The sequence below is a fragment of the Apodemus sylvaticus genome, chromosome 3, assembly GCF_947179515.1.
Source record: "Apodemus sylvaticus chromosome 3, mApoSyl1.1, whole genome shotgun sequence".
Lineage (NCBI taxonomy): Eukaryota > Metazoa > Chordata > Mammalia > Rodentia > Muridae > Apodemus > Apodemus sylvaticus.
This window is the reverse complement of record NC_067474.1, coordinates 159,409,899-159,437,256: the sequence shown is the minus strand read 5'-3', so window position 1 is coordinate 159,437,256 and position 27,358 is coordinate 159,409,899. Positions and strand designations below refer to the sequence as shown.

General features: G+C 45.0%; 1 protein-coding gene across 1 annotated transcript in view; it reads left to right on the top strand.

The window, feature by feature from the left end:
- Positions 1-27,358, top strand: part of Vps13d (vacuolar protein sorting 13 homolog D) — a 223,242-nt gene that overhangs the window by 26,555 nt on the left and 169,329 nt on the right. The window contains 11 exon segments of the mRNA XM_052175887.1: positions 1,661-1,791; positions 2,721-2,796; positions 3,206-3,376; positions 4,342-4,472; positions 5,802-5,934; positions 9,388-11,601; positions 13,003-13,154; positions 16,446-17,477; positions 21,385-21,475; positions 23,205-23,331; positions 24,914-25,094. Of these exon segments, the coding sequence (XP_052031847.1) occupies positions 1,661-1,791; positions 2,721-2,796; positions 3,206-3,376; positions 4,342-4,472; positions 5,802-5,934; positions 9,388-11,601; positions 13,003-13,154; positions 16,446-17,477; positions 21,385-21,475; positions 23,205-23,331; positions 24,914-25,094 (4,439 nt within the window).

The following is a 27,358-nucleotide window of genomic DNA, read 5'->3' as shown; positions in this document are numbered from 1 at the left end:
AGGCCAGACTTGTGGAAGCATTTTTTTCCATTATGGTCCCTCTTTTCAGATAGCTCTAGCTTGTGTCAAATTGACAAAAAACAAAGGAAAATAAAACAACCTGGACAGGACCCAGTACCTCTGATTTCTAAGTGCACCTAGATAACACACACATTAAAATCTCAAAAGCCAAGTATGGTACCATATTCCTTTAATCCCAGCCATTCAGAAGGCAAAGGCAGGCCAATTTCTGGCAAGGTTGAGGCCAGCTGGTCTACAAAGTAAGTTTGAGGACAGCCAGGGTTACACAGAGAAACCCTTTGTTTTCTTTTTCTTTTTGTTTTTTTGGCCCCACCCCACCCCAACACACACACACACACACACACACACACACACACACACACACACACACACAAAATCCCCAAACCCAAAAGAATCTTAAATGCTTCAAACTATAGGGAGATGCAGGCTCAGTGTCTGTGATCTTTATGTAAGCCTGCCTTCCCCAGTGTGAGCACATCTGCACACCTTGTTTAATGTGTATCTACTGGGTCACTGACACTGAGCTCATGGTCTGTGGTACTGTAGCTGAGCTAAAACATTTCTTATGTAAAGCATCAGCTTTTCCAGTATAGACACTAGACTCCGCTTGAGCGTTTAATTAATTCATTTACTATTAGTTAATTTATTATTCACTTTATGGTGCTAGGTGTTGAACTCAGGGACTTGCCTATACCAGGTAAGTGCATTGCTGTTGAGCTGAACCCTGGCTCTACTGGGTTATTTTTACACAGGAAAATCATAAGCATATCACATAAAAATGAGAAAAAGAAGGCCCTAAGTAAAGAAGGAATAGGTCACATTTTACAGAATGAGAACTCCCATTAGGAGACTGTGCACTGTCTGGTTGAAGTCACCTGGGGCATGCACAGTGGGCGACCCAGTCTTTCAGCTCCTCAGTGTCTGAATGACCACAGAGGGGTTATGAGTATCATTTGGGTTTGCAAGTGTGTTTCAGAGGTGCATGAACATCCAGAATGATATTGATCAGTTGTGGGTTTTTTTCTGTGACTGAATTAAAGATATATAAGTAAATACATAGATATTGGCTTGGACATCTCATGTTTTATGACAGCTTATCTGAGATTCTTTGATAGTTTAAAAGTGTTTCAGACAGACAGACAGACAGGCAGACAGAGGCTTACTTCTCTGACTTTATAATCCTGAGAGCTGAGCTGTGAAACTTAAGTGAAATAACAGATTGCTTGAACATACTTGGAAGGCTCTATTTAAAATTTATTGTGAGGCCAGGCATGGTGGTGTGCACCTTTACTCCAGCACCCAAGAGGCAGAGGCAGGTGGGTGGATCTCTCTGAGTTTTAGGTTCTGCGTAGAGTACTAGGCCAGTCAGGACTGCATTGTGAGAGCCTGTCTCAAAACAAGAAACAAAATAGTTCACTCTATTGAGAAGCCTCCAACAGTTTTTGTATGCTTATGTAGGCAGACAGAGTGTGTGTGTGTGTGTGTGTGTGTGTGTGTGTGTATGTGTGTGTATTCAGATTTCATGGAAAAATACTTCCTAGAGTCACATAGTTTGTTGTAAAATAAATGCATTATTTCTAGGTATAAAGCACATTAGGCCTTAGAACATACTATCATCTCTTGTATTTATCTCTTATAGATGTAAAACTTCTAGCAGAGTCTCTTCCCCGAAGAAACTCCTCCTTGCTTTTAGTCCGGTTGGGTGGACTGTTCCTCCGAGACCTGGCTACGGAAGGAACCATGTTTCCACTCCTGGTCTTCCCCAATCCGGTATGTACTTCAGTGGCATGACTAGCACACATGGATGTCAGTGTGTACTGCAGAGGCATGGCTAGCACATGTGTGTTAGTGTGTACTGCAGTGGCATGGCTAACAACTGTGTGTCAGAGTGTACTGCAATGGCATGGGTAGCACATGTGTGTGTCAGTGTGTGCTGCAGTTGCATGGCTAGCATACATGTGTGTCAGTGTGTGCTGTAATAGCATGGCTAACACATGTGTGTGTCAGTGTGTACTGCGGTGACATGTGTAGCACACGTGTGTCAGTGAATTATGTCTGTTTTTAGAAGTCAGAAGTCCTTTGACATGTGATAATTGGAGTCAGGCTGGGATGAGGTCCTTTGTTAGGGAGGAAATATTAGTGAGCTGTGTGCCTCCGCTCCTTCCCTCCCCATGCTGTGGCCACTGTGGATGTGTCTGTCTACTTGGGAGCACACTCACAGCTTTCTGCATTTCAAGGTTGACACCTGAATCTCTCCTATGTTTGACAGCTCTGCTCATGACCTGCTGTTGTTAATGTGAAATCTTATCTTTCTAGGAGTCCAAAAGAGAACTTCCTTCACTCTTTTATATATGTTCAATTTTATAGTAATATCCTTTACTAACTGTGGGATCTTCGGGCTTATTGACAAAGACATAGTCTAAATGAGTATTTACCTGTTCACTCTGTCTATACTTCTTTTTAAATGTTCTTAGAAAGTATGGGAAAGTGGAATTAAAATTTGAAAAGTTATAAGTCTTCAATATTCACTTGGCAATTACTATTGTCTGCTCTGGGAAATGGCACAGTAGTGCATGGATGTGGTAACCCAGTGTGAGGGGGTTGAGTCATGTGTGCAAAGAAGGAGCAGACTGCAAGGGAAAGGGGGCAGGCACTCTCCCTCTTACCTGCTCAAGTATGTTTGTATATGTGTTTAACAGCAGAAAGAAGTTGGCAGAGTCTCACAGTCTTTTGGTCTTCAGACTGCATCGGAAGACAGAAGTGAGCAATACTCTGGTAATTTTTCATATGTTCTTAAAATTAATCCTTAAAAAACACATGATTACTGATGGGTAGACTTTGATTTCTATTCTGTGCATAGTGATTTTCCAGGTGGATCCATGCTGCTCCTGAAGGCAGTGTGAACTCTCTGGGTGGGACTGTGCTCCCCTGGTGTCACTAGAGGATTTTTGCAAGGCCTCTGGGCCTTGCACTGCATTATGGGAAAAAGTACAGTAGTCTAGCTGTCGATAATCCTGTTAAAAATTAGTCATGTCTCATTAGGCTTTATTTTAAAAATCTGCATAATTGTGAACAGATTAGATAAGAATTTAGAAAATGCCTTTTTCCCAGAATGCTACCCAGGCCTCTGTGAGGGTGTGCTGGTGGTTTGGTTGAGTTCTACATCTTCTGTTCTTTCCTTTAGCTGCGGACCCAGACAGTCCGGTCTTTGAGATGCTCTATGAGAGAAACCCAGTGCACAGCCACTTCGAGAGGCGGCTGCATGTCAGCACGAGGCCCTTGAACATCATCTACAACCCGCAGGCTATTAAAAAAGTGGCAGACTTTTTCTACAAGGGAAAGGTTCATACCTCAGGTTAACTTTTTTGTTTGTTTGATCCTATGTTACCTTTGAAAAAAATCTTTTGGGTCATTGCTGGTGCCGTGTATGGTTGAAATGCTTTTGGAAGACCGATAGTGTGGCAGGAGTCTGCAGAGAGTGGCAGGACTGTGTGGGGACTGGTCAGCGCCCTTCCTTGGCCAGTCTTTCCCATGTCTCTTTAGGATGCACTCTTCCACTCTTCATTCTGGGATGGCTGTTTCTTTGGCCCATTAGGATGTTTTAGCTTGGTGAACTACGGTTCACAAATCTCCTCGTAGATGGCGGCATGTCTGTTCTCTTCCGATGCAGACTGACAGACTGGGAGGCCTGAGAAGCAGTGATGCTTACTTTGTGCGCACCCTTCCTTCTCACTTCTGTGGTTTTTTGACAGTTGAGATGCTTTTCATATAAACAGTAACTGACAGAACTGGCTAACATTTTGCCTTCAATGTAATATTCTGCTTTGTCTGATTTTTGAAGTACAGTAGTTTGGAGTTTTCAGAAATGGTTTTAGGGATTCACATTTTTTGCTGTTTTTTTTTTTTTTGTTGTTGTTTTTTAAAGATTTATTTATTTATTTTATGTGTGTGAATACACTGTTGCTCTCTTCAGATTCCAGAAGAGGGCTTCAGACCCCCTTACAGATGGTTGTGATGTGGTTGCTGGCACTTGAACTCAGGACATCTGGAAGAGCAGTCAGTGCTCTTAACCGCTGAGCCTGCTTTAAGGATTCTAAGAAGTTAGGTGCCTTTCCTTCAGTGCCTCCAGACCTCGGCTGTCCGCCACTGCCCCCAGCCTCCCTGCTGTCGCTGTGGCAGACGCGGCAGAGGAAAGAGCTGTTTTTGTTAGTGATTTCTTTATTCCTCCTCAGTAGATCTTCTGGGCGAGGGCGGAAGCCACAGTGTTTTCTTGGCTCAGTCCCTCGAAGGCTGACATCTTCTGCCTTTCCAATCTTGCAGGCTTTGGCTATCAGTCTGAGCTCGAGTTGAGGGTAGCTGAAGCGGCTCGAAGGCAGTATAACAAACTGAAGATGCAGACCAAGGCTGAGATCCGGCAGACTCTGGACCGTTTGCTCGTGGGAGATTTTATTGTAAGTGACCTGGCGTGAGTCTGTTTGGGGATGGGGAGGCAACCATGTTTCCTGACAAACTCATGGCTTACAGCATGTAGGCATGCTCATAGCCCTTATGACAGCTAGGGAAACCTCCCACCCTCAAAAGCAAGCAAGAGAGAGGGAGAGGGGGAGTGGGAGGGGGAGAAGAGAGAGGGAAGGAGAGAGGGAATGAGGGAGAGAGGGAGAGAGAGTTCTGAATGGTCTAATTAAGAAATGAATGAGGCTGACCAGATCATGCTTTCCTTGCTCTGAGAGTGCTTTGTTTAGGTACTTTGTTCAATTTTGTTTTCTCTCGGAGACAAGATTTCTCTGGTCTCTGTAGCTGGCTCTCCTGGAACTTCTCTTTGTAGACCAGGCTGGCCTCGAACTGACAGAGCAACCTGCCTCTGCCTTCTGAGTGTTGGTGCTACTTTCCAGACTTGCTTGTGTCTTTCTACAGTTCTAATGTGCAAGTATGGTGACTTTGTGCTGCTGTGTGTCCAGCTAATTCAAAGACAGGAAACAGCTTAATTGTCCAGAAAGGAAGCTTCTGATCATGCACTATCCAGGCATGGCAGTAGATGGCGCTGTTAGACAAGTGTGGCTGCTTTTGAACCCTGTCCAACCAGCATTATGATAAGTCAAATGCCTAAGGACTTGTAGTGGTGGGGATGGGGAGTTAATCTTAATTTCCTGTGTGTGAGTGTATGTGTTACAGCATAACTTATAGTTATTAGTGCCTTCCTGATATCTTCACAAACAAAAAAAGGGCCTTTTTCTTTTTTTTAATTTCTATTAATTAATTAATTAATTTTTATTAATTAATTATTTTTCATATATAGTTTTAGTTTTTGAGATACAGTTTCTTTGTGTAGCCTTGGCTGTTCTGGAACTCTTACTCTGTAGACCAGGCTTGAACCTCGTAGCTCTGCCTGTGTCTGCTTCCTGAGCGCTGGGATTCAGGGCATGTGCCACAACACCAGACCAGTAAATTATGAACAAAACTTTCCTTATTCCAGGGATCGTTAATTAGTTCAAATAATTCCGTAAATTAATAGTTTGCTAAGTTTTCCTCTCTTCTTCAAATATCAGCCTATGATAATATCTCCAGCCAACAAGTGTCAAGTGTCTTATATTATATTCCCAAGGACTGGCATCCTGGGTGGGGTTTCAGGGATGCTTGGACACCTCTATAAAGCTCCTTGGCAGTCAGGGTTAGCAGTGATCTAATTGCATAGCCCAGGCTAGCCTTGAATTTGTGGTTCTCCTGCTTTGAGCTCTGGGGTTACAGCAAGTTTGCAACTTAGTTTTATTTTGCCTCCACAGGAGGAAAGTAAGCGGTGGACTGTTCGACTGGACATTTCCGCCCCTCAAGTGATATTTCCAGATGATTTCACCTTCAAGAATCCTGTGCTTGTTGTTGTGGATCTTGGAAGAATGCTTTTGACCAACACCCAAGGTAGAGTGTCAGTGTAAGGAAACAAAATCCTGTCTATCTGTGCTTCAGTATGGAAAACAGGACAGAAGGTTTTCATAACATTTTAAAACCCCGGAGAGATGGCTCAGGGTTAAGAGTACATGCTGCCTCTGCAGAAGTCCTGGACTGAGTTCCTAGCATCTACACAGTAGCTCACAGTCATCCTTAATTTCAGTTTCAGGGGAAACAACACTCTCTTCTGACCTGTGGGTACCAGGTATGTATGTGGTGTACATACATGTGTGTAGGCAAACACACACACACACTACAAAACAAAACAATCCCACCAAACAAAGGAAAACCCTCCAAAGTACACCCGTTGCTGTATAATACTAGTGTGGGGTATAATTCACATTTCAAAACATCTAGTTCAGCCAGGCTGAATCTAAACCCCTTTGGCAGTCTCTAATCTCTTTGCTCTGCTTTGGCAGCCAACCTTAATCTTTTTTTGTCTCTAGATTTGTTTGTTCTAAACATTTCATACTAATGGAATATTTGAACATGTCACCTTTCATGTCTACCTTTTTAATTTAATACTACTACTTTCAACGTTGATCTGTTTTGGTGGTGGTGGTGGTGGTGGTGGTTTGTGTGTGTGTGTGTAGTATCACATTTCTTTTGGTGGTTTTAGCTAGTCCCTTTTTGGATACACCCGGTTTTATTTATCTGTTCTTTGGTTGGTAAACATCGGCCCCATCACCCCTGAACCCCACTGTTGGAATAGCACCGCTGCCAGCAGTCACACTGTGTATTTGTGGCAATATAGATCTTCAGTTCTTTTGCATGCCCGCCCAGGAGTGGAGTTGCTGGGCTGTGTGTTAGCCTTATGTTTAACACTTTTTAGGGACTACCAGATTACTTTCCCAAATGACTTATATGCAACTGGTTCGTTGACAATTCTAGTTTCCCCACATCCTCTCATTACTTGTTATCTGACCTTCTGATTGCAGCCATTTTGGGATTGTGGAGGAGTGTCTCACTGTGGCTTTCTTTCTTTTTTTAATAATTTTTTTATTTATTCACTTTACATCCCACTCATTTCTTCCCCTCCTAGTAACCCCTCCCACACTCTTTCCCCATTCCTTCTCCCCTTCCCCCTGGCTATTCCTCCCCCTGTGCTTCAAGTCTCTTTGAGGCTAAGCACATCTTCTCTCACTGATGCCAGACAAGGCAGCCCAGATAGAACACATCCCACATACAGGCAATAGCTCTTGGGATAACCCCCATTCAAGTTGTTCAGGACCCACATGAAGGCCAAGCAACACCTCTGCTACATATACATATGTGTGGGGAGATCTAGGTCCAGCCATTTTATTTTCTTTGGTTGGTGGTCAAATTCTGAGAGCCACAAACATCCAGGTTAGTTGGCTCTGTTGGTCTTCCTTTGAAGTTCCTGTCCCCTTCTGGGCTCTTAATCCTTCCTCCTATTCTTCCATAAGAGTCTCCAAGTTCCAGTCACTGTTTGGCTGCGGATGTCTGTATCAGTCTGAGTCAGCTGCTGGGTGGAGCCTCTCAGAGGACAACATGTGCACACATAATATCATTACTGTTGTTTGGGATTGGTGCTTGCAGAGGGATGGTCTCTAGTTGGACCAGTTATCGGTTGGCCATTCCCTCAGTCTCTGTTCCATCCCCTGTGCCTGCATTTCTTGTAGACAGGATACATTTTGGGTTGAAATGTTTGTGGGTGGGTTGGCAGGAAGTGGCCTTTTCAGGTTACGTATCCCCAATGCTGTGAATCACAGCAAAGGTCACCACCATTGATTCTTGGGTGTCTCCTTTATCCTAGGTCTCTGTTTGCTCCTGGAGATGTCCTGCTTGCTGGGGGGTGGGAGGGGCTCATTCCCTTCACTGGCAGATTTCCATTCATTTTCATTGCTATCTAGCTATCTCTCCTGTCCTTCTCCAAACCCGAATCTGAATACCACCTCCATTCCTCTCTCCATGTCCCCTCCTTCCCATTTACCTCCCTCTATCTGACTCTTATGACTATTTTATACCCCCTAACTGAGATTCAAGTTTCCTTCCTTGGAATTTCATTCTTGTTTAGCTTCTTTGGATCTGTGTAATCTAGCATCATTCCTGTATTTTATGGCTAATATCCACTAATAAGTGAGTACATACCATGCACATACTTTCGGAAGTAGGCTATCTCACTCTGGATGATATTCTCAAGACCCATCCATTTGCCTGCAAAATAGTATTCCATTTTCTTTATCCATTTTCAGTTGAGGGACATCTAGATTGTTCCAGTTTCTAGCGATGATGAATAAAGGTGCTATGAACATAGTTGAGCAAGTATTGTTGTGGGATGGTAGGGCATCTTTTAGGTACATGCCTAGGAGTGGTATGACTGGGTCTTGAGGTAGAACTATTCCCAATTTTCCGAGAAACTGCCACATTAATTTCCAGAGTGCTTCTCTGAGTCTTTCTGTGTGACATTGTGCATTTCAATAAACATTTCCTAATACTCAGGGTTAGAGATGGAAAGTTAGTTTTTTTTTTTAATTTTTAAAATTTAATGTATTATGATACTTGTGTGGCAGTTACAGACAACTTTGTGTTGTTGGTTTTCTTTTTCTACCTCTATGTATCAGATAAGGGTATTGTGTAGAGCAAGAATATTCTAGAAGGGAAACAAAATGAACACTACAATAAGTGGAGAAGTATAAGTGTGGAGAGTGCTGTAAGAGAGGTGTGTCAGCAGCCCTACCAGTGACAGGGACGAAAATGCTGGCAGTGGCTGTGGCCTCCGCATCCTAGCGTGAACTTGGAGGGATTTTACCTACATACATTTACAGTTACACAGTGTTATGTCTGTCATTTTCATCCACTTAAAAAATATCAGCTTAGTGGAAGCTTTCCTTTTCTGTTCTCCCCCCTCCTTTTCCTCCCCTTCCTCCTCCTCCTCCTCCTTCTCCTCCTCCTCCTCCTTCTCATCTTTCATAATATGAGGCCTCACAATGTAGACCTGGCAGGCTTGGAACTTACTGTACAGAGTAGGCTGTTCTGCTTGCCTCTGCCTCAGAAGTGCTGAAATATTTTATAATAGAATTCTCAAGATTTTAAATCCATGTCTATGACTTGGTGGAATTTGAGATTCTCTTAAAAAAAAAAAAAAACAATTTTTTTTAAAATGTGAATTGTCTAAGTTGATGTGTGCTATGTCTGAGCAGGGGCCTGAAGAGGCCAGAGGAGGGCATCTGCTTTCCTGGCAGTGGAGTTACAGGCACCCAATGAAGTGCCATGTGGGTGCTGGGAGTCACTCCTGGATCGTCTGCAAGAGTAGAATGCTCCTAGCACGGAGCATCTCTCCAGCCCTCCTTATTTATAATGAGGGAGGGAGGGAGGGAGGGAGGGAGGGAGGGAGGGAGGGAGGGACGGGCCAAGGAGGAGACTTATAACTTTCATTTCTCCTTTCATTTCTCCTTATAGAAGACTCTAGGAGGAAAAGTGGGGATGGCTCAGCCTCTGAAGAGAATCAGTTCAGTGATGAGGAATATAAGACCCCTCTTGCCACACCTCCCAGCACCCCACCCCCAGAGACCAGCAGTAGCAACGGGGAGAAAACAGCACCCTTTTCTGGAGTGGAGTTCAGCGAGGAACAGCTTCAGGCTCATCTAATGAGCACGCAGATGTACGAGAGGTACTCCCTGACATTCATGGACCTCCAGGTCATGGTGGGGCGCGTGAGGGACAACTGGAAACGCGTGCAGGACATCGATGTGGGGCCAACTCATGTAGTCGAGAAGTTCAATGTCCACCTGCAGTTAGAACGTCGGCTGATTTACACATCAGACCCCAAGTACCCTGGGGCTGTGCTCTCAGGCAATTTACCAGACCTGAAAATCCACATCAACGAAGATAAGATTTCTGCCCTGAAGAACTGCTTTGCTCTCCTCACCACTCCTGAAACAAAGCCCTCTGACACCCAGATTAGAGAGAAGATTTTCCCCCAGGAAGGACCGCGGGGAAGCTTGCAGGATTCAGTAATGAACTTGACCCAGAGTATTGTAATGCTGGAGCAGCACACGCGGGAGGTGCTGGTGGAATCACAGCTCCTCCTAGCGGAATTCAAGGTGAACTGCATGCAGCTTGGTGTTGAGAGCAGCGGCCGCTACATCTCAGTGCTCAAAGTGTTTGGCACTAACGCTCACTTTGTGAAAAGGCCGTATGACGCTGAGGTCTCCTTAACTGTTCACGGGTTGCTCTTGGTGGACACCATGCAGACTTATGGTGCCGATTTTGACCTTTTGATGGCTTCACATAAGAATCTGAGTTTTGATATTCCCACAGGAAGCCTCCGGGATAGCAGGGCACAGTCTCCAGTCTCTGGACCTAATGTGGCCTTCCAAACTGATGTGGCCACCCTTAACGACCAATCAGCCACTAGCGTTTCCCTGGAGAAAATTCTCACCAAAGAACAAGAGTCCCTCATTAAACTGGAGTATCAGTTTGTGAGCTCGGAGTGCCCATCCATGAACTTGGACAGCACTCTTCAGGTCATCTCCCTTCAGGTCAATAACTTGGACATCATCCTAAACCCAGAGACAATCGTGGAGCTCATCGGTTTCCTTCAAAAATCCTTCCCTAAGGAAAAGGACGATGCGAGCCCTCAGCCTCTGATGACCGACCTTGAAAGAAGCATTATGGAGCAGGGCACAGTTCAGTCAACGTATGAGCAGAACACAGAGGTCGCCGTGGAGATCCACAGGCTCAACCTCCTGCTGCTTCGGACAGTGGGCACGGCTGACGGGGAGAGACACGGCCGGAAAATTGCCACAGCCAGCATTGGTGGCACCAAGGTGAACGTGTCGATGGGCAGCTCGTTTGATGTGAACGGCTCGCTTGGCTGTTTGCAGCTCATGGACCTGACCCAAGAGAATGTGAGGAAGCAGCATGTCGTCAGCATCGGGAATTCTGCAGGCTACGAGAACATCGTCAGCGACATCAGCTGCTTTGAGAGTGTGTTTGTCAGAATGGAAGATGCGGCCTTGACTGAAGCGCTGAGTTTCACATTTGCTGAGAAATCAAAACAGGAATGCTTTCTCAATCTGAAGATGGCGTCTTTGCATTATAACCACTCTGCTAAATTCTTGAAGGAGTTGACGTTATCTATGGATGAGCTGGAAGAGAATTTTCGCAGTATGTTGAAAAGTGCAGCCACCAAAGTGACCACAGTATTAGCCACCAAGACTGCCGAGTACAGTGAGATGGTGTCTCTCTTTGAAACCCCGAAGAAGACCAGGGAACCCTTTGCCTTGGAGGAGAGTGAAATCTATGGGTTTGGCCTTCCTTCCCCTCGATCGGACACGGTGAAGCTCATCTTGAACATAAACATTGAGTCTCCAGTTGTTTCTATCCCTCGGAGGCCTGGGAGTCCTGAGCTGTTGGTGGGACACTTGGGACAGATATTCATCCAGAATTTTGTGGCAGGAGATGATGAATCCAGAAGTGACCGCCTGCAAGTGGAAATTAAAGACATTAAACTCTATTCTTTGAATTGCACTCAGCTTGCAGGCAGGGACAATGCTGGGCCTGACATCAGTCGGACATTTTGCCCTCCCTCCGGATCGGCCAGTGTTAACAGTCAGGAGGAGGCTCACTTCACACGACACGATTTCTTTGAATCCTTGCATAGAGGCCAAGGTGAGAAGCAGAAACATGTTTTGAGTATGTGTAAAGGTTCTAAACTCAGCTCCTGTGTGTGTGTCCCAGAAAACAACATGGTCCCGTTCTTTTAGGATTATCTCTCTGTGTGAACAATCATAGTGGTGTTTTTAACAGTTCTGTAGAGGACTGGCATGGTTTTACTTTCTCTCTTTGGATAAAATAAGAACGTACTTTGAGCCAGGTGTGGTGGTGCACACACATGATCCCAGCACTCTAGAGGCAGAGGCAGGTAGATCTCCATGAGTGTGAGGCCAGCCCCATCTACACCGTGAGTTGTAGGACAGCCAGGGCTGCGCAGAGAAACCCTGTCTGTGAAGGGTTTGCAGCTGGGTGACTGCTCCTTTGCTGAGATGCTTCGGTGGATAGATATGTACTGTTTTCATGCCTTTGTTTTAAGCTGTACATTTTTCATAGTTAAATATCACAGCCTAAGGTAGCAGGAGAGTTTAATGTAAACACTAAAGGAAACTTGGTCTCTGGGGGTGTTAGGCTTCTTTAGTGCTCTGATTCTTCTAGGTGGGTCTGTACAGGGTACAAGAAATGACATTTTCAAGTTTGTATTCTGGATATGGACAGTTAGACCTAAGCAGTAGAGCTACAGAATCAGAAACATCCTAGAGACTGTTGATTGGTAAAGAAAGTAATGTCCTTGAGAACGTCTGTAGTTCTCAGAATGTTCTTTACTGACTCATTTGAAGTTTGGAGAGCCAGGCTCTGGCCTAATGTGCTAGATGCGCTCCTAACCTCTGGGCTGCATCCAGCCAGTCCTTTATTTCCATGCTTAGTGAACAGTTCTTTTCTGTGCTTGAAATGAGCATTCAGCTAGAGTGCTGTCTTGAGACCCAAGAAAGCTGGGTCTATTACTGAAAGCCATGGAAGGGCCAGTCTGGCGTGGAAAACTAGCTTTCATGGCTAAGAGAATGTCCATGGACTTAGTGTTTACCAGATCACATACATTTTGAATTATATTTATCTGTTGTGTGTATATGTGTGTGCCCACATGCATGCATGTCACAGTGTACAGAGGTCAGAAGACAACTTGTGGGAGTTGGTTCTCTCTTTCAGCCATGTGGGTTCCAGAGATCGAATTCCAGTCATCAGGCCTTTATTTGTCTTTTGAGCTATCTTTGCAGCCTTACCATTTCATATCTTAAAGCTGCCCAGTGGAACATGTGGTGAAAGTGCCTTCTTCTCCCCTTGTAAACTTATCTTGCGTTTCTACTTGCTGTGCATTTTGGTCTCGGTCATAGACTCAGCTGCCAGGCCAGCCTGCCATCGGATAGCCCCTAGGCTTCATTGTATATACACGATGCTTGGTCGTCAGTAATAAACCAGCGCTCATGTTCATGCTCTGCCCCCTCTGCTCTCCTCTGCCAGCCTTTCACATCCTCAACAATACCACCATCCAGTTCAAGCTGGAGAAGATCCCTATCGAGAGAGAGTGTGAGCTGACTTTCTCCCTTAGTCCAGATGAGCTGGGGACGTCCAGCATCATGAAGATTGAAGGGAAGTTCGTCAACGCAGTTCAGGTAAGCAAGCTCAGGGCTGGTGCTTGAGTTAGGGCAGTTCACATCACAGCCAATCAGGTGATGTTCCTCGTCTGAGATGTGGTAGAGCAGACACATTTTAGGTTTGGGAACTGTGTATTGGGGACATTTGCAAAATCTTTATGGTTGAACATCTCTGATCTCTAATTTGCAGTCTGAAGTTTTTAAGTTGGAAACCTTTTGAATGTTGTAGGTTTCAAGGGTATGTTGATTTCAGAATCAAATTATTGAGAATTTTCCTATATTTGTTTGTTTGTGTGTGTGTTTAAGTTTTATTTATTTTTATGTGTATGAGTGTTTTGTGTGTGTGTGTGTGTGTGTGTGTGTATGGAGTTTATTGTGTAGTGCCCAAGTAGGCCAGATGAGGGTGCCCGATTCTAAGAAACTAGAATTGTGGATGTGGATGATTGTAAGCTTCTGTGTGGGTGTAGGGAACTGAGCCCAAGTCCTCTGCAACAACAAGTGCTCTTACTCACTGAGCCATTTCTTCAGCCCAATCTGTATTCATTTTATATTTATAGTGTACATAGTACTCAGATTATAATGGTATGTATTTATATATAGTAAGTGTTGAAAGAAAATATGTAAATTCAGGGACATCTCATCAGTGTCTATTCATGTTACTGATAATTTGCTCTAATAAACATTGAACCTTGCCTAACTCTTTAGCCCAGGCTGACTCTGACTTTGTGGTCCTCTTGACTCCGCCTGCTGAATGCTAGGATCGTGCTTGTGCCCTGCTGCTCTCAGCAGCATGGGACCCTTTGGTTGTATCATTTTGTCCCTGGCAATGGCTTTCTTCATGTGTCACAAAGAAACAAAGTAGATCTCTAGTCCCATTTCCCAGTGTGGATGGGGAATTACTGCCTAAAAAGCCAGTTGCTCTTTTCCAGGAGGATGTAATTCTTATCCCACTTTGGACACACTTGGGATAGACTGTATAACATTGTGATTATTTGAGCCATTGACAGATCCTTTCAACAGAGTAAAGTTAGACTTGCCCTCTCTGAATTGAATTGGGCCAGTTAGTGTGTGTGTGTGTGTGTGTGTCTGTGTACATTGTGTAGATATATATCCTATCGTCACAAGTAATTTTTTTCCTGATTTTACAGGACTAGAGGAAAGAGTAAGGTTATAAAGTGAGTGTTTTCAGGATCTTAGGAGAGTGGCCCCTCTGTCAGGCTGTAGATGGTCACAAGTTTGACTAGTATCACTGGCTCCTGGTGTGAGTGTTTGGGTGTGAAACTCTCTCCCAGCTCTTTCTCTTTTTAAAAACTAACTTTTTTATTCTGTATATGTGGGTGTTTTATTTGCATGTGTGCCTAGTGCTCATAGAAGCCAGAAGAAGACATCAAATCCCTTGGAACTGGGGGTTGACAGGTGGTTCAGAGTATGGGTGCTGGGAATTGAACTTGGGCCCTCTGTAAGACCATGTGTTACTCTTAATCACTAAGCCATCTCTCCAGCCCCCTTGTTCTCTTTAATTGAGACAGGGCCTCATGTAGCCCAGGCTGGCCTCTAACTTGTTATGTTGCTGAGGATGACCTTGAATATCTGATTCTCCTGTTTGTAACTTCCAGTATTTGGCCTTTTTTTTTTTTTTTTTTAATGAAATAGTTTGGGGCAGGGAGCAGGTAAAATGATTTAGTGATTTAGGTAAACACTTTATAAAGTTAAAGTGTTTGCTTTGAAAACTTGGCAAACCAGGCTTCTTCTCCAGAACCTACATAAGGAGGAAGGAGAAAATCAACTCTACAGTATTGTGCTATGACTTCTATACATGCCACAGCACATGCATGTACATATATGCACTACATACAAGGATAATAAACAGTTTTTTAAAGGAAATACTTTAAGGCAAATCTCAGGCTTGATTTCCCTTCCTCTCGTCCATTTTGAATGTGTCTCTCTGAACTTTGTCTCCTTATGTCTTGTGATGGTGTCTGATTCTCAGGAGTGTCTTCACTCTGGTTTGCTTGCATCAGGTCCAAACAGGCTCTGTAGCAGTTAGGTGCAGTGACTTAGGGCTCTCTGGGTCTGCCCTGCCTCATCTGCCATGCCATAATTCTGTGTGGAAACTGGTCAGCTGCCCACAGAGTGGCCAGCATGGTGCATTCGTGTCTTTCTGAACTGGAGCCAGTGTTCCTGTGGACCACCACGGCTTCCCTGGATTCTGGTCTTTCTTAGCTCGCCTTCTCTTTTGGCTAGGGCTTCCAAGGCAGGTGCTGTCAAGCACCTCCGGTTACCTTGTCACACAAACGGCTGCATTTGATGAGGATGTGTGGGTGGCAACAGCCTGATCTCTCACTTGTAAAATTCCCTGTCAGTCATTTCTGTTGCTTCATTCCACTAATGAACTCTGTGAGGATGAAGATTAAATTAGGGGTTATAGAACGGTCACTTTCCCAGTCTGTCAAAATTTCTGTATCTGAGTTGCGATCTCTCTGTTAATTGCCCTTAATTAGTAAAAAAGATGTACTTGAAAATATTTTTAAATAAGAAATTCTAACTAAAAGAAAGTAAGAAGCCGGGGGTGCAGCTCAGTGACAGTGTTTGCCTATTGTGTTCTGGGTCCCACACAAGCACCAACAGTAGAAACTAAGAGAGAAAGAAATATATAATTGCAGATTTGCATAATTTTGAAAAGTACTAACCATTGTTTGTCCTGCTGACTGCTGATCTGTGGGAGTTTTAGAGTCTTGTTTTTCAGTCCCGGGCTGTGCCCACATTAGACATTTGGAAGTCTCCTTGCTTTCTACAGTTATTTTGTGTGGTTAGAAAGAGTGGCTGTGCTGATTCCATCCAGGGAGTACTTGCTGCACATTGATGTGTGTAGATTATTCTGCAAGCGCCTAGGGAGAGCCTTGTGAATAGAAGTGGGAAGGAAAAAGTAAGGACAGAAAAGGAATGATGGTCCTTGATGCCATCTAATTTAGAGCCTCTGGGTAAACATAGAAATACCAGCTGAGAATTGAGGGTCTATGTGATGATAGTAGAGTTGGATGGAGCTGGTGAGATGGTTCAGTGGCTAGGGCTCTTCTGCTCTTCTAGAGGACCTGACTTCAGTTCCCGGCACCCGTGTTGGGGAGCTGTCAGCTGCCTTTAACACTCCTGGGGGTTGGGGGTGTACCCATGGACACCTCCATGGGCACTTGTACCCATGTGTATCCCCAAACATGCCCTCCCTCCCTCCCTTCCTCCCTGTTCCATACACAAAATTACAGATACATTTTAAATGGTTCTGGAGTAACTGGGCTGTTCCTTTGAATGCAGGTGGTGTTAGCCAAGCATGTGTACGAGCAGGTGTTACAGACGATGGACAACCTCGTGTACAGTGAAGATCTGAATAAGTTTGCAGCCAGTGCACCATCCTCCCCCTGCCCTAACTCTCCCCTGCCCCAACTCAGTTCCTGCGGAGAACCTTCTGTGGAGAAGAAGGAGAATGGGTTGTTCAGCCACTCCAGCTTTTCTAGCACTTCCCAGAAGTCCTTGTCTGTGAAGGAAGCCAAAGCCTTCACTCAGATTCAAGCTAACTTCTGTATATCGGAGTTGCAGGTTCAGCTCAGCGGTGACCTGACGTTGGGGGCCCAAGGGCTTGTGAGCTTAAAGTTTCAGGATTTTGAGGTGGAGTTCAGTAAAGACCATCCGCAGACCTTATCCATCCAGATTGCCCTGCGCTCACTCCTCATGGAAGACTTACTGGAGAAGAATCCAGACTCTAAGTACAAGAGCCTGATGGTGTCTCGAGGGGCTCCCAAACCATCGAGCTTAGCACAGAAGGAGTATCTCTCCCAGTCCTGCCCTTCGGTATCCAGTGTGGAGTATCCTGATATGCCCCGGTCTCTCCCTTCCCACATGGAGGAAGCACCTAACGTCTTCCAGTTGTATCAAAGACCCATTTCCACATGTCGGAAAAAGCAAAAGGAAGTTCAGGACAAGAGCTACCCCCACACCCCGCCTCCTTCTCCCTCAGTGGACGAGCCCAAGGTGCTTGTTGGAAAGAGTAAATTTGACGATTCCTTGGTCCATATCAATATATTCTTGGTGGATAAAAAGCATCCAGAGTTCTCTTCCAGTTATGGTCGCATTAACCGAAGCATTGACGTTGACTTTAACTGCCTGGATGTGTTGATCACCCTGCAAACCTGGGTGGTGATATTGGACTTTTTTGGGATTGGCTCCACTGCAGACAACCATGCGATGAAAGTGCCCCCTGAAGGCCTTCTGCAGAACGTGAAGGCAGAGTCCAGCGCTTCTATGGAGTCTGAGCTGCGGGAGCCAGTGAACTCCAAGCTGGATCTCAAGGTATCGTTGCACTCGGAGGATGAGTTTGAATCAGATCTAAATGTCAGCACTTTACACTTGTCCTTGAAAGGAGCTCTGGTTCGCAGAGGGCTGTGTAGTCTGCCCAGGCTGTTGAGAAATAGAGACTTCAGTGATGTCTGTGTCTCAGGAAGGGTTCTGCTGTAAAGCCCACCTGGAGGCAGAGAGAATGTGTAGTTAAGCAATGTGTTCTTTCCCTGGCCATAGGATTCCAGGGAACCCTTTTTGCTGCTTTTGCCTATTTCCTCATCATCCACATTTTATGATGATGTGAGGTCCATATGCAAAACCCCTAGTATCTGGTGCATGGTAGCAGCTTCCATTACACAGCTTCTGTTCGGGCCTTTCTTGTTAGCTCCCTGCCCTCCCACAGCATTCTTGGCTTTTGCTGGGCTCACTGTAGCAGTGGCCACAGAATGGATTGTGCAAAGTTAGATTGTCTGTTAGAATCCTGATTCTTACACTGCAGCTGTGGCCCTGGGTGAATCAGGAAACCTCTACCCCTTCAGGGTTTTCTCTCTCCTTCCTTCCTTCCTTCCTTCCTTCCTTCCTTCCTTCCTTCCTTCCTTCCTTCCTTCTTCTTTTTTTTTTTTTTCTTTGAGACAGGGTTTCTCTGTATAGCCCTGGCTGTCCTGGAACTCACTCTGTAGACCAGGCAGGCCTCAAACTCAGAAATCTACCTGCCTCTGCCTTCCAAGTGCTGGGACTAAAGGAGTGAGCCACCACTGCCCGGCTCAGGGTTTTCATCCATAAACTGGGTGGTGTGCAGCAGTGCCTATAGAGAGGATGGTCCTAAGCTTTAGAAAAGATTACTGTGAAGCCCTCCACCTAAAAAGCATACAGTGAGTGGTTGCTGTTGTAGTTTTTATTTTGATGTGGACATTCATGATTGTAACTTAATCTTGATATTCATATTGTAAATTTAAAAAAAAAAAGGTAGCAAATAGGCAGCCTGCGTGTATGATGGAGCAGCAGGTAGGTGCACACACAGAGCTGACCTGGGGCTGTGTATGCAGGTCTGTTATAACCGGCACCCACCTGTCAGAGTCCTGACATCTGTGCAGCAGCAGCTGGTAACTTCTGTGTGCCTGGGGAGGAAGGTCTTCATCTGTATGTCTTGCTACATGCAGCCTTGCATGCACTGTTGAGAGCCTCCAGGAAGGGAGCTCTGTTGTACCCCCTGCTGGTGTTGTCCTGCTTCTCTACACCTCCATAGGCTTCACTCCTCTAGAAGCAGGAAGCCTGGGAGAAGAGATGGGGGAAAAACCAGTTCTGCCACTTACTCTGTGGTGGGGTGGGGTGGGGCTGGGGAGGGTGGTGAGCACACACTTGGCTGTGCTTTAAGGCTCTGGGGCATCGGGCCTATCAAGGTGACTGGAAGTGGCAGTGCTCAGTCTTCTGGCTGGACTTGATGTGTCACTAAGGTGACTTTGTTGTCTTTGTGCCTGTGGAGGTGTGCCTCAGCAGTGCTGCCCTGCTGTGATAGGCGTGGTGTGCTCCCAGGGCTTGACCTGCACTGCTGTAGGGGACCAGGACTAGACAAGTGCTCCTTAACAATGGAGGTTTTCAAACAAGAATTTTTGAGCATTTTTATTATGGATTTCTCATATATCACAGAGGAACTGCGTCATGAACCTCAATATTCCCAGCACTATAATCCACCATCACCTTTATTTCTTTTCTTCACTAAAGTGTTTTAAAGCAAATTCAAGGGCTGGTCAGATGGTTCAGTGGGTAGAGCTGTCAAGCCTGATAGAAGGAAAGAACTGACTCCTGAAAATTGTCCTCTGACCTCCACTAGTGGGCACATGCATGCCCACACACATTAAATAAAATAGATGTTAATAAAATTAAAGTTAAGCCAGGCGGTGGTGGCACATGCCTGTAATCTCAGCACTCTGGGAGGCAGAGGCAGGCAGATTTCTGAGTTCGAGGCCAGCCTGGTCTACAGAGTGAGTTCCAGGATAGCCAGGGCTATACAGAGAAACCCTGTCTCGAAAAAACCAAATCGAAAAAAACAAACAAACAAACAAACCAACAAAAATTAAAGCTAATTAATGAGACTCTACCTAAAATACAGAAATAAAAAAGTATGCAATTATACCCCCATATTTGTTTCTAGGGAAAAAATGGGTATTTTTTTCTTACATAATCATAGTTGTTGTCCCTTTCACTACATTGACAGTCATGCCTTGGTTTTATGCAAAACTATCAGGCTACACTCAGATTTCCAGAATGTTGGACAAATGCCTTTTTCTGGATAAAATACGGAGGCATGGATAGTTTGAGGGATTTCAGGCCTTTCCTTTGTTCTCTGCAGTGCTAGGCTTTCTGAGGTCAGTTTTCTCAGCTATGGAATAAAAGTCACTAAAACAGTGAACCTCTGAGTCAGGGTTCCATTTGCTGCTGTTTCTTTAGTCTCTTGGGTGCAGAGTGACCGTCCCACGTCCCTCTTCGTCTCCATAGCCATAGTGCTCCTCCCTCCCTATGGCTTCAGCCTGTCTCTGGGATTAGTAGTAGGTGAATCGGATTCAGGTGCATCCAGGTGGCAAGTGCTTCTTGTCACTCTTGAGTCAGGAGGCAGAGGGCAGCTGGTCCTTTCTCAGTGATGTGGAGGTGCCATGCTATGATGTAGGTTCAGGCAGCGACATCTTGGTTCCTTCCCACAAAGTTTTAGACCCAGGGTGTCAGATCTTTGGAGATTTGATGTCTAGGGATTTTATGGGATCCTGATGTCTTGTGATCCTTCTGTGGTCCCTGACAGAGGAATGAAAACATCTCTGCCTAAGGTCGCTGCTCTGACAACAATGTTCCTCCCACTTTCTTGCTCTTTATGGTACTTTCCCTTCCTTCTGTCTTTGCACTTTCCTTCTTCCTGCCCGGTTTCTAGGCCGGAGCTGACCAGCAAAATCTTAGACATAATAGTATTTTCAGTAGTTGGAGTTACTTTAGTGTAATAAAGCTCTGTTAGAGAATTCCATTCCTGAGACAGAGGTCTCTCTCTGTCCCTATACTCCCGAAGTCCAATTGCTGAACAGAGACCTCTGTTAAATATGGGTCAAAGGCATTAGGCAGGGTTTTTATCATTTGCCTATATAGGTTTTATAGATGAGACCTGATTTTACAGATCTGAGTCATTACAGAACTGTGCAGTGCTAAGATGGTAAACCTTGTTGTTTTTTTTGTTTTTTTTTTTTTTTTTGTTTTTTGGATTTGGTTTTTTTCGAGACCTGGTTTTTCTGTATAGCCCTGGCTGTCCTGGAACTCACTTTGTAGACCAGGCTGGCCTCGAACTCAGAAATCCGCCTGCCTCTGCCTCCCAAGTGCTGGGTTTACAGGTGTGCGCCACCACCACCCGGCTGGAAACCTTGTTTTTATACCATGTAACCTTTCACCACCTACTGAAGATTATAGAGATGTGGCAGGATCTGAAATTGGAATTCCTTCCGCCTGTGCTCCATCAGCAGATCTGCTTTGGGGCATAAATGAAATTGGCATCTTGTAAGGTTTGGGCTGGTGAGGTGGCTCTGCATGTGTGAGTGCCCGCCCGCAAGCTCGACCATCTGAGTGTGGATTGGCAGAACCCACACAGTGGGAGGAGAAGTAGGGAAAATCATCATTCATTCCTACAGATTGACCTCTGACCTCCATATACATATACAAGCCCAGATAAACAGGTGCACATGGGGACACATGCATGCACAAAGGCATGCACATATGCATGTACACACACACACACACACACACACACACAAGCACACACTGAATAAATTAAATAAATAAAGTTTGCCTTCACCTTTGCAGGTCTGTTGCTGCTCTTCCCCATTCTGTTCTGCCGTTTCCTGTTCCCCTCAGTAACTTGCTCTTTGCATTGCATCTTGGTTCCTAGGTTCATTCGCTTTCTCTTGTGCTGAGTAAAGCCAGCAGTGAGCTTGCTAAAGCAAACGTGTCCAAACTAGTGGCTCACATGGAGATGATTGGTAAGTGGGACTAAACCAAGCACTCATGATCTAGTAAGTATTCAAACCTCCGGGACAAAATGATTTGTCCTCGCACACAAAGTAAGGTGTATAACTGTGGCTTGATCGTGGGCATTGCTAAGACCATCACTTACAGTGGGGGCCTGCAGATCCGGGCCTTGGGATCAGCACTGGCTGTTACAAAGGCAGGTGACTGGACCAACTTCCTCCTGCTCTTCTCCCGTCTCATCCCAAGAGTCTTCTGAAGGTTGTTTGGGCTCCTAGCATCGCTCTGTGTAGGGTGACCAGATAAATTTTTGCTCAGATTGGGATAGTTTTGAGAGGTGAAATGGGGAGCTATTAATAATTAGATCAGGAAGACAGGGAGGTCAAAGGGCTGTCGGTGAGAAAATGACACAAGCTGTTTGTACACTTAAGTAGGGGCACTGCCAAGAGAGAGTAAAGTGTTCTACAGCGGGGCACTGCAGCAAAGCTGGCCCCTTTCTAGCAGGCTTTTGCAGGTTGTAATTTTTACTAGAGCATCATGTTGTAAGTAATATGGTGTATAAAGCACAAGCCTAAACACCGCTTCTTTCTTAGGGAATGTGTAATGCAGGAGTGAACAGTAAGATGCTGATGCCATCAAGATATCAGGAGTATCACTTGAAAAAGAAGTGGACTCTGATATTTGCATTATAGAGAAGTGGTCTTTAACTGGGAGAAGCATGGGATTTTTGTTAGATGACATTAGGAATCAAAAGTATATGTCGTAAGTCGCTGGGGAGCTGATGTGGCCTGCCCGAGGTATAGACCTTGGTGAGCATACTGTCAGCTGTGTAATGTTGTTATTGTTTTTTTCCTGTAGGAATAGTAGTTCAGTAGCTGGTCTGGCACTTCCAGGGAGCCACTGTATGCCTCCCCCAGCCCCCCAGGATCATTTTATGCCTCCGTTCCAGCAGCCTGTGCCCAGTACTTATCTCCATTCTCTCACCCCAGGGGTGTGCTCCCCCTGACCCCAGGGGTGTGCTCCCCCTGACCCCAGGGGTGTGCTCCCCCAACTCCAAGCACACTAAATCCGTTCTGTGTCAGCACCGGCTGTCCCCAGGCATCCGCTTACTTTCTTCCTTTATCACGTTACTCCAGGCCACTCCATGTTCTTGGGCAGCTGACACAGACACGTCCTCATTCCTTTATACTCTTAATTCAATGCATAGACCTTGTGATGGTTCTCTCTGCTCTAATCAGTGGTCTGGTCTCAGAATCCTGCTTTTTTTTTTTTTTTTGATTTTTTTTTTTTTTTTTTCCTGAGACAGGGTTTCTCTGTATAGCCCTGGCTGTCCTGGAACTCACTCTGTAGACCAGGCTGGCCTCCAACTCAGAAATCTGCCTGCCTCTGCCTCCCAGGCGTGCAGGGCTCCATCACTGCCCAGCCAGAATCCTGCTTCTTTAATCTGGCAGTCCTTTTAGTTGGATTCCTTTCCTGCACCCCTAGTATGCAGTGATTTTGGCTTATGTAGACATTGTTGTTGTTTAGATTTGTTCAACTCCTTTAAACGTTGTTATTGAAACCCATAGAAATAGCATATGAAATGTTTTCCTGATATCTTGGCATGTGAAAATTTACTTCTGACATTTATTTCGATTAAGAAAATGGAAGTTGGAGGCCTGTGCATATCATTTTTAATTCAGATGTATTAAGTGATTTCAGAAAAAGGTCTGTAATAACATGTTCTGATTTTGACACATGTAGAAGGAGACCTGGCTTTGCAGGGAAGCATTGGGAGCCTGTCCCTCAGTGACCTCACGCCACATGGAGACTTCTACAGAGAACGCTTCACCACGAGTGGAGAGGAAGCTCTCATCTTCCAGACGTTCAAGTAAAGCACGCTCCTCTGCTTTAGCTCTGTGTCCTCATCTCTGCTGTTTGGAGTTCTTTGCCAACACTGTGTTACATTTGTTTATTTTCTATGTGTCTTCCAAAGGGGACAACTTACAGGGCTGGTTCTCTGCTTACACCATGTGGGTTCTGGGGATTGAACCCAGGTCTTGAAGCTTGACAGAAAGTGTCTTGATCCACTGATCTGTCTTGCCAGCTCACTGTTTAAAATTCTTATTGATTAAACAATGGGAAAAAACTTTACTTTTTAAAGTAAAATTGAAAAAAAAAATCTAGCTTGTGAGGACTCCTAATAAAGAAAATTTGTGTTGGAGATTATTTAGTGCCATATGAGCGTGGGAAAGGATTGACACAATCCCAATTATCAGAAGACCTGAGCTCTGTCAGCTCTAACCAACTTGCTGCAAGTCACTTAATCTCCGTGTGCCACTTTTCCTCTGTCTGTAATGGGGGCCTGAGTTGAGCAGTCTCCAAGCTTCCACATAGCACTGAGTGTTCTGGCAGGATTTCAGTCTGAGATCGCTACTCATGCTGAGTAATGAGAGTGTGATGGTATTGCTAATAAATATGACATATCGAGTTCCTTGTTAGAGGGTACCGTTAGGCCTATTTGTTTACTTTAAAGAATGGTTTCCTGGATGAGGTGTTCAGCTTTTTTGAGAGGTATTAGAGAATGTGTATTCTTCATAAGGTTTCCCCCTCATCCCCCTTTCAGTATTCTGTTAGTGCTGAGAAAAGTAGTTCCACAAAACCCGTCTGTGGGCAGAGGATGCAGCTTAGCAGTGGACTGTTTGCCAGCATGTGTAAAACTGTGGGTTCAGTCTCGCTTGCCTCCCTCTCTACCAGGTTTCAGAACTCCTCACTGTGAAGTGACTGTTCTCTCCTGAGAATTTACACTTTCAGGCTTAGATTGATTGGTTTATTTTATATATCACAATGACATCATTCTACAATAAGTGAGACAATGTGAACTCTTAATTTTCTGCTTGGCGCAGAAGTGCATTCCTTAGTAAATATTAATTTTCCCCATTTATCATGTCATCGTGGCCATTAGATCCCGAGTCACTGTGTAAGTCACTAAAAGTCATCTTTGAATCCACACTTGATGTTATAGTCTACATTTCACTGACAAAAAGGCAGTGAAAACCTCTCTCTGTTTTTAGTAGACCCCTTTCCCCAGAAGCATTAGTTCTGCTGCCTCCATTTCTCCAGGACTCTTAAAATTGCTTCCCAAACCCATCTTGTCACAGTGTCTGCCAGGAACAGCTGCAGCCCTTAAGGCAGGAAGGAGCAAGAGGTGCTGTGTAAGAGCACCTTAGGTTTGTTCTGGAAGGTGGGGTTTGTGCTCAGTGGTACCCAGACTTGGTTGCCTTGGTTCCACACCACACTTTTGCTTAATGTCCTTAGCACAGTGTGGAAAATTATTAACAGGCTTGCTTTGGGGGATTTCCATTTTAATAACTAAAGCTTTTTGGAGGGAGAAGCCCTTAAATCAATCTTAGTTTTCTTTTAATACTCAAATCTTACTGCTGTCTGAGTCCTTTATTTGTCCCAATTTCCAGATATGGGCAACCAGACCCTCTGCTTCAGAGAGAGCATGATATTCGTGTGAGCCTCCAGATGGCCTCTGTGCAGTATGTGCACACGCAGCGCTTTCAGGCCGAGGTGGTGGCCTTCATCCAGCACTTCACGCAGCTGCAAGATGTCTTAGGGCGCCAGCGAGCTGCTATCGAGGGCCAGACGGTGGGTAGCATCCCGTTTCCAGGTTGCCTTTCCAATTTGGTCTATGGAACTTAAAAAAAAAAGTTCTCTTTTATTGAAAATAGGTTTTATTCTTATATTCTGATTATGGCTTCCCCTCTCCCAGCTTGTCTCAGTTCCTCTCCTGTCACCTCCCATCCAGATCCACAACCTTTCTGTCTCTAGTTAGAAAACACACAGGCATGTAAGGGATAACAATACAATAATGTGAGGTGTGTGTGTGTAGGCACATGGGATCAGAGGTTAACACTGGCTATCTTAATTACTGAACCTGAAGATAGGCTCCCTCAAGCTTGCTGTTCCCGTTATCTTCGCTGGTCAGCAAGTCACTAGGACCCTCCTGTCTCTGCTCCCTAGCCCTGGGGGTAGTGCTGGCATGCCTGACCTTTACATGGTGTTCTAGTTTCAGTTTTGTTGTTCTAATAAAGTACCCTGGCAAAAGCAGCTTAGGGAGGAAAGGGTTTCCTTAGCACATAGTTCCAGGTTATAGTCCTGGAACTGGGAAGTCACTGCACCTGCAGCTTTTTGCAGCTGGTCACGTTCCCCTGTAGCCCAGAGCAGAGAGGAATGAATGAACGCATGCATGCTGGCTTGCCTGCTCCCTCATCTCCATTTCTCCATTCTTAACGAGCCCCCGGGTCCTCTGCCTAGGCACTGGGTTGAGTTCTCTGCCACCCCAGACATCCCCACAGGCCCACCCAGTGTATAGATTCCCTCATTGAGACTCTGTGCTTCTAGCTGGGCAGTGGTGGCGCACGCCTTTAATCCCAGTACTTGGGAGGCAGAGGCAGGGGGATTTCTGAGTTCAAGGCCAGCCTGGTCTGTAGAGTGAGTTCTAGGACAGCTAGGGCTATACAGAGAAACCCTGTCTTGAAAAAATTTTTGATCAACACATGTAGGTTCTGGAGATCCAAATTTATATCCTCATGCTTACATAGCCAATACTGTAAACATTAAGCTATTTTCAGAGTCCTGATCAATAGAACTTTAGAATTATTTATGATATTTAGTTATGTGAGTGGATATATGTGGCATCCTTAATACCTTGATCATTTCCCCCACTTTGTTGCTGGTCATAGACTCCGGGGCCTTACACTGCTGGCTCCTTTCCTATCGTTGTACTAGAACCCCCAGACCTTGGTTTGTGAGCCATTGTCTTACTGTGTAAGCCAGGCTGGGTTTAACTCATTGTGTCAGTTAAGCTTAGATGTGTGATCCAACTGCTGTAGCTCAACCACTGGAATTATATGCCTGTGCTATGGTGCCTAGATCGCCTTCCTATTTATTTTTCAGTGTTGTAAATTTTATTTTAAAAAATATTTTTCCTTTGAGAATTTTGTACATGTATACAATATATTTTTATCATCAATACCCCTACTTCTCCCCTCAAGCTCCTCTCAGACTTCTAAAAGTCACCCTCTCAATTTTCTCTTTTGTTTTGAATAATCCATTGAGCCCAATTAGCTACTCATGTAAACATGGCTGTGGGGATTACACTGGAGTATGGGCAACCCACCAATGGCCACATTCCGAAAGAAAATGAGTCGCCTGGCGTATGTTAGTGGGATGATAGCAACAAGAAAACGAGCTATCAGTGAGATAATGTGGGTAGGCATACAGTGGTGGCTCAGCATTTAAAGGCATTTGCATCAAGGCCTGATGTCCTGAGCTTGATCCATAGAATCCATTTAAAGATAAAAGGAGAGAACCAACTCCATACAGTTGTCCTTTGACCTCTGCACATGTGACATAGAAAGCATGCCCCCTCCCCAATACATATACCACACACACATACACACACACACACACACACACACACACACACACACAGAGTAAATAAAAGGTTTAAAGAGTCTTTTGTGGGTGTAGCTCGTTGATAAGAGCATTAGATTCGATACCTATAATGTGTGTTTCCCTCCCCCAACCCCTTTGTACTGCAAAGTTATATTTTTCTGTTCAAAAAGTAGCACAGATGGCTGGTGGCTAAGGACACTGGCTGCTCTTGCAGAGGATCCAGTTTTGGTTCTCAGCATCCACATGGTGGCTCACTACTGTCTGTAATTCCATTTCCAGGGATTCCGATGCCCTTTCTTCCTTCCCGGACACGAGGCACTCTATAGTGCACATGTGTACATTTAGGAAAGCACACATATGCATAAAATAAATGGTTTGCCAGGCATGGTAGCACACACTTTTGGTCCTAGTACTTGAGAGGGAGAGGCAGCCAGATCTCTGAGTTTGAGGTC